This window comes from Bidens hawaiensis, unplaced genomic scaffold (assembly GCF_021521415.1).
Source record: "Bidens hawaiensis isolate Kalapana, Puna unplaced genomic scaffold, B.hawaiensis_p1.1 tig00006250_1, whole genome shotgun sequence".
Lineage (NCBI taxonomy): Eukaryota > Viridiplantae > Streptophyta > Magnoliopsida > Asterales > Asteraceae > Bidens > Bidens hawaiensis.
Genome location: NW_027491413.1, coordinates 512,005 through 519,422, shown reverse-complemented (window position 1 = coordinate 519,422; position 7,418 = coordinate 512,005). Strand labels below are relative to the sequence as shown.

At 38.1% G+C, this 7,418-nt stretch overlaps 1 protein-coding gene across 1 annotated transcript; it reads left to right on the top strand.

Moving 5' to 3' along the window:
* The first annotated feature begins 1,849 nt into the window (after positions 1–1,849).
* Positions 1,850–5,678, top strand: LOC143631707 (uncharacterized). The gene is made up of 5 exons (XM_077100382.1): positions 1,850–2,302; positions 2,688–2,785; positions 2,842–3,135; positions 3,771–3,900; positions 5,475–5,678. The coding sequence occupies exons 1-5, from the start codon at positions 1,850–1,852 to the stop codon at positions 5,676–5,678; spliced, it is 1,179 nt and encodes a 392-aa protein (XP_076956497.1).
* The last annotated feature ends 1,740 nt before the right edge of the window (positions 5,679–7,418 follow it).

Sequence of the window (7,418 nt, the reverse complement as noted above, 5' to 3'; positions counted from 1 at the left end):
GTCTAGTTCTAAAAAGGTTGATGATTCTGGTATTGGTATATATAGGCCACCTGAACCAACGCAACAAAATGAGAATGTAAATGTATTTGTTCCTGTGGAAATTCACTGAAAACAGATTTCATGTACTAAAGACGGGCCCCACAAGTCGTCAGGATCGGGATTAACCACAACAATTTTGTATTAAAGAAACAAATTTGTTTCAACTGCGGAGTTCCCGGTCACATTGCTAGAAATTTCCCACATCATTCGTACGTCCCATACTATGGACAAAGTGGAAGGAACACGTCAATGGGGAGATCAACCAAACGAAATCCCTCTAGAACACATGCTAGTGATTGTGATTGGTGGACGCACAAGACAACGAAACAGGTTTCTAGAGATAGAAGCATTCACATAAACAAGAAACCTGATCCAGTGAGAAGAGGTGTCACGCCGAATTCGGCCAAACCGAAATCGGCTAAGCTGAAGACAGTTCAGCCGAACTCAATGCAGCCGAAACACCTCTTCTCAGCCGAACTCGTCTAATAGCAACCCCACTCCATCTTCAAAGCATATTGCAAAGGCCCCCGTCCGTGTTTGTCACAAAGCTCTTAAGCCAGACTATTGATGGCTGCCAAAAAGTCCAGATTCACAATGACCCAAAAGTTCTGTTAATTCCTTTGATTCACTATTTGATAAACATGACATGTCATGGAAATCTGTGTCATGTGTAGATGATAAAGGTCAACCCAGTACCACTGTGGACTGGGTTCCTAAATCAAACTAATATCGCACCATGTGCAGGAACGGCTTAGGAGGATTGTCAGCAGACCTTGTTACGTTGACAGTGGATGTTCCAAGCACATGATGGCAGACATATCCCAACTGAACGAAATTCAAACCATTAATGGAGGATATGTTTCTTTTGCGGGAGGAGAAAAGGGTAAGATCACGCAAAAAGTTACGGTAAGTAATGATGTGTTAAAATTATGAATGCTAATTTTGTTCCAGAGTTGAAATATAGTCTTTTAAGCGTATCTCAGATCTGTGAAAAAGGCTTTTCAACTCACTTCACTGGTAAAGAATGTTTGATTTAGAAATCAAGTATTGTCATACTAGAAGATTGGGTTTTAGTAAGGTCTGAACGACAATATAATGAATATATTATCGACATGAACCAAAAAATTCCTAAAAATGTCATCTGTTTGCTTTCAAATGTTTCTGTGCAAAACGCCATACCTTGGCACCGTCGTCTTGGACACGGCAATGCTAAAAATTTAAACCGACTTGCTAAAAACAATTTAGTTCGGGGCTTGCCAGTCAATGACTTCATAACTTTTGAGAAGTGTTTGGCTTGTGCTCAAGGAAAACATCATCATAACCCTCACAAGCCCAAACTCATAAGCACTATCGACACACTTCTCCAACTTCTTCATATGGATATTTTCGGTATGGTTGGTGTGCTTAGCATCAACATATCCTCTTATTGTTTGGTTATTACTGATGACTACTCACGTTTTACTCGGGTTTTCTATTTATCCAATAAGAGTGAAATTTTAGAGTTGATCAAAATATTCATAGTTCCGATGGAAAATCAAACCAACTAGAAGGTTAAAGGAATTCGTTGTGACAATGGCACAGAGTTCAAAATCCAGTACTCGATCATTTCTGTGTTGAAAGGGGTGTGCAACGTTAATATAGTGTAACTCGAACACCACCTCAAAATGGTGTCGCCGAGAGAAGAAATCAGACATTAATTGAAGCTGCTCGCACCATGCTATGTGACTCCAAATTGCCGACGTTCTTCTTGGCTTAGGTAATCAACACGGCATGTTATGTTTAGAACCGTGTTCTGATCAATAAGCAACACATGAAGACTCCCTATGAGATCCTTTATGGTCATAAGCCAAATATTGCTAATATTTACGATTTTGAATGTCCATGCACGTTGCTACACCTGGAATCTACTCAAAAGTTTGATGGTAAGGCTGATGATTGCTATTTCATGGGTTATGTTGGATGTACTGCATCCCGGGTCTACAACAAGGTCACTAAGAGGATCGTGGAGTCATTCGATGTATGCTGGTTGGAAGAAAACGAGACAGATGCTAGAGTCGGACCTGAATGGTTATTTGATCATGTTGAATTGTTTAAACCTTTTAATGTGTTTTCGGATAATGTTTCAGGTCAAATTTCAGGTTCTGGAGGACATGTTGAGTCTGATGAAGAAGAAATTAAAATTGGTACAGGCAATTCAACGGTGCCAAATGCAGACCATCCTGGCATGCATGATGAAGCACCTCATACTCCTACTTTATCGCAGGTTTAAGAGACTGGAATCAATCCACAGGCTCCAGAAGATACTGAGAGTTCATTAGGGGTCGATCATTTCGCTACCGCAGCTGAAGACTTTGTTACTTAAATCTTCACTGGGTACCTATTTCCTGAAGGTATTTCGGATGAATATGTGGCTAGCTCCTCGTATAACCATTATTCTTTCTCATCTGGAATGACTGACTCGCCCGTTCGAGAAATTAAACACATCACAAATCTTCCTATCACCATTCTAGTACCATCAACTCAAATTCCCACAAGCATTCTACGCGATCATCCTATCGAGAACATCATCGACCCACTTGATGCTGGGTTCAAAAAGAAATCAGAGTGGAAGCATAAATGAGTGTCTCTATTCGTGCTTCAAATCTCAGATCGAGTCGAAGAATATTGAAATGGCTCTCCAAGAACCAAGCTGGGTCGACGCAATGCATGAAGAGTTGAATCAGTTCGAGAAGATGCAGGTTTGGAAGTTGGTTAAGCTGCTTGAAAACAAAAAAAGTCATTGGATACAAGATGGGTTTTCAGAGACAAGCAAGATGAAAACGGTGTTATTGTAAGAAACAAAGCTCGTCTGATCGTTCGTGGGTTCAGACAGATTGAGGATATTGATTACACAAAGTTTTATACCCAAGTCGCTCATCTAGAGGCAATTTGCGTTTTCTTGGCGTATGCCTCTTATATGGGATTTACGGTCTATCAGATGAACGTCAAGACAGCGTTTTTGTATGGAGAAGTTAAAGAGGAGATCTACATTGACCAACCTCCAGGGTTTGTTGATCCGAAATTTCCTAATCATGTGTATAGGCTAGACAAAGCGCTGTAAGGTTTACATCAAGCTCCTCCTGCTTGGCATGCTACTTTGACCGAGCATCTCATCAAGCATGGGTATACAAGAGGAACGATTGACCAAACTCTATTTTTGAAAAAGGTCGATAAGGATTTGATTGTTGTCCAAATCTATGTGGATGATATCATCTTCGGGTCGACAAGCGAGTTATTGCGCAAGGAGTTTGAATGTGTAATAAAGAAAATGTTTGAAAGAGATCGCTGGGTGAGGTGACAATGTTTCTGGGTTTACAGGTTCGCCAAGATTCAAAGGGTATTCTATTGCATCAGGGCAAGTACGTGGATGATAACCTCGAGAAGTTTGGTTTCAAGGATTAAAGAAAGCATCCACTCTAATGGCGGAAAGACCACTGCTCTCCTCGGATACAGAAGGGGAACCAGTTTATCAAACAAAGTATCGTTCAGTGATTGGATCCCTCATGTATCTGACTGCGAGCAAACCTGACATCATGTTTGCCGCATGTCAGTGTACCCATTATCAGGCTAATCCTAAACTCTCTCATTTAATTGTTGTTAAACGAATTCTTAGATATCTTAAATCGAGACCCAAACTGGGTCTCTGGTATCTTAAGAAACCTAGAATTTGCTTTATATGCTTTTGCTAACAGCAATTATGGAGGTTGTGATATTGACAGAAAATCCACAAGTGCGGGATGTCAATTCTTAGGAGACAGGCTTATCTCTTGGCAGTTCAAGAAACAACAAACGGTGACAACTTCTACTGCAGAAGCTGAAAATGTTGTTGCCTCAGCCTGCTGCTCCTAGGTCATTTGGATGCAACATCCATTATACTCCAATTGTTTGTTATAATGATGCCACAATTCAAATTGTTAAAAACCCAGTCCAACATTTAAAAACCAAGCACATTGGTATTAAAATTCATTTCATTAGAGACTGCTACGAGCGTAAGCTTATTCATTTGGAGCAAGTTCACACGGATAACAAAGTGGCGGACCTGTTCACAAAGCCTTTTGGCACAACTCGCTTCGATGTGCTTGTAGGGTTTCTTAAGATGACCTGCTTCGAAGATTGATTTTTATTTATTTTAGTGTAAATTTGTACATAGTTTTAATTTTTTTTATGCATATATTTAGGGGGAGAAACATATTAAAAACAAAAAAGGGAAAAACCAAAAATAGTGTCTTTTCCGTATTACTTTTCTGTCAAAAAGCATAAAAACAAAAAAAAAGTGTGTTTTCGTCAGTGTTTTGTATGGGTAGTGATATGAACCTTCTTGATTGTTAGAGCATTAATGTCTAATGCTAGGTCTTATGGGCTTTTTATGTAATATGAAGTTGTCAATTGTAAGGAACGTACAAGTCATAACCATCTGTATAAGACTTATACGGGCATATAATTCTTATACGCTGACCATTAACTTATACGTGACACTATAGCAGTAAGTATAGGCTTTCATGTTCATTATTTGTAAACACTTGTAACAGTTCTAATTCGTACTCAAGTTGTTATATCAATATATCAGAGCTTATAAGTGAATGTGTTGTTAATCCTTTACAATATTATTCAGCAATATTGTTTAGTATAACAAATAACAAGTTAATCGGTCCAAATCATAACAGTTACACGTAAATGATGTCATGAATGATCTTGATCATGCACTTTCAAGTGGTATCAGAGCTTATAAGTAAATGTGTTGTTAATCCTTTACGATATTATTCCGCAATATTGTTTAGTATAGCAAATAACAAGTTAATCAGTCCGAATCATAACGTTCACACGTAAATGATGTCATGCATGATCTGGATCATGCACTTTCAAGTGTTATCAGAGCATGAGGCTCATATTCGCTACTGATTACAACACATTCTTTGGTTAATTGTTGAAGATTTGAAGATTCAAAGTCAAACTTCATCGCCGATTAATTAATCTTCAATTATTCTCTTGTTTATGGGTAAATTTTCAATTACTTTGGTGAAGATGTTCGTGATTACATAATATTCATTTCTGCATGAGTAAATCTGGTTATTCAAACTCAAATTCAAGATTTTATTTATAAAAAATGAACAGCATGTCTGGCGTATAAGTGGCTATGGTTCACGTATATGTTGATTATCCGTCCTTATAAGATGCTTAAACGCATAAGCTGGTTGTACGTATAAGTGAGATACACATGGAATTGGTGTATACGCTACAGTGATTGTTGTCCGGATAAGAGGATATACGTTGGTTTGATTGAACAACGTATAAGGTGTGATACGGGAAATAGGTTATACGCTGAGTTGTTTTTCAGCACATACGGGGTATACGTCCGTATAAGGTTACAATTGTGATTTCTTGAAATTTGAGCAAAGATTGCCAAGATGGAGGATTTAAATGCGTTTATGACACATCAGTCACCGATACTTCAGAATATTAACTTGGAAAACGAAATGGGGACATCGAACAAGCCACCAAAGTTGTTAAGGATGGAAGATTACCCGAGTTGGGTCGATAGGTTTGAAATTTATGTTCAAGCTGTCAACTATGATGCATGGGAAGCTGTTGAGATGGAATAAATCATACCAAGAAACGAGAATGGTACTAGTCATCGTTTATCTCAAATTCCCAAGGCAGAAAAAGCAAGATTTATTCGTGAGAAAAAGATGATGAATTTGTTCCAACAATCAATCAAGTCTGAGATCTTTCAATATTGCAACACAATAGATCTTGTCATTCAAATTGGAAGCTTTATTGAATAAGGATAAAGGGAATCCTGACATGAGAAAGTTCAATATTGGTTTGTTAAATAAAGAGTTTGATATTTTTGCTATGGTTAAAGGTGAGTCAATGGCACAACTAATTCAAAGATACTGTCATTTGGTGAATGAGATTAAGCATTTGGGAATTGATAAGCAAGAATATGAATACATTGATAATCTTTCTGATTCGTTATCTGAGGAATGGGAGACTTTTATAATGATTCTACAATTAAACAGAATCAATTATGCAAGACTGACTTAGCACGTTTCATTGAGAAGTTGTAAGCACAAGAGCTTGAAATTCGAAAAAAGAAAAATATGAAGTGTAATACTGTAACTCAAGACATTGGATTGTATTTTAATACATCTCAATATGTTGTAGCTCCAAGTCCAAAGATTCAAACTGCTTTTGTCACCAATGGTAGTTTTGGGTGAAGTTCTCAATCGTCAATCATACCTCACTATACAAGTTCCTACACTGGAACCAACTTTGATCCTACCAACACTGTTCCAACCAATTTTGTTCCTGATTAATCCCCAAAGCCCAACAGTCTATTATCTAATGTTGTTCAATGCAACATTGCAGTTAATATCAAAAACAACAATTGATTGACCGTCGATAATGTTCAAGAACATATGGCATTCTTAGGATTCGTCCTTGAGTCATATGAGTGTTTGATAGCTGGGGGGTATTGGTAACTACAATATGACTAAAGAATATTATGATCAGGTTGATCATGAGGAAATGGAAATGTTGGATATCCGCTGGTGTATGGCAAGTGTGGTTCGTAGAGCTCAAAGGTTTCGGGAAATCACTGGTAAAAATTGTTTGGATGGTACAACTTCAAAGTTGGGTTTTGATAAGTCCAAGTGAGATGTTTTTGATGCAAAGAAAAGGGTCACTTCAAAAGGGAATGCACTAATCCAGAAGTTGGAGATGCTAGTCCTAATTTTTTTGGAAGGGATTATAACTGGCAAGCCATTTATCATCTTAGCTCTCCTGCACCGGCTGAGTCATCAAAGAAGCCTGAGGCCACGTCATCTAAAGTGTGTCATGCACAATTGGATGAGGGTTTCAACTGGAATTCAATTGTTCACAGGGCTAATTTTGCTGAGGTAATTAGTGAGACTCAAGCTGAAGAACAGGTACAGAAAAACGTTGTGAATGCAGGTGTAGCGGTGGAAGAAGTGGAAAATGCTGAAGTAGTTGCTGATCATGACAAGACTATAACTGATGGATCTTGCGATGAATCTACAGAATATCCTAAGAGTTTTGAGTCTATTCCAAATGAATTTTTTCAATCATTTTTACCTCCTGATGTGTATGAAAGTTTTGCAGGATGGTTCAATGGAGAGGAAGTGCCACATGGAAAGATTGACTTTGGAATTGATGATGATGAGACTGTATCTGAGGAATCTCAAGTGGATTCAAGTGTTGAAGAACTTAATGAAGAAACTGTGTCTGCTGAAGATGTTCCAGTAACAATTGAGGAATTGAGAAGAAAAAGATGTTCCTGGTAGCTCCATTCATCATGAAAACATGGCTGGACATGTAAC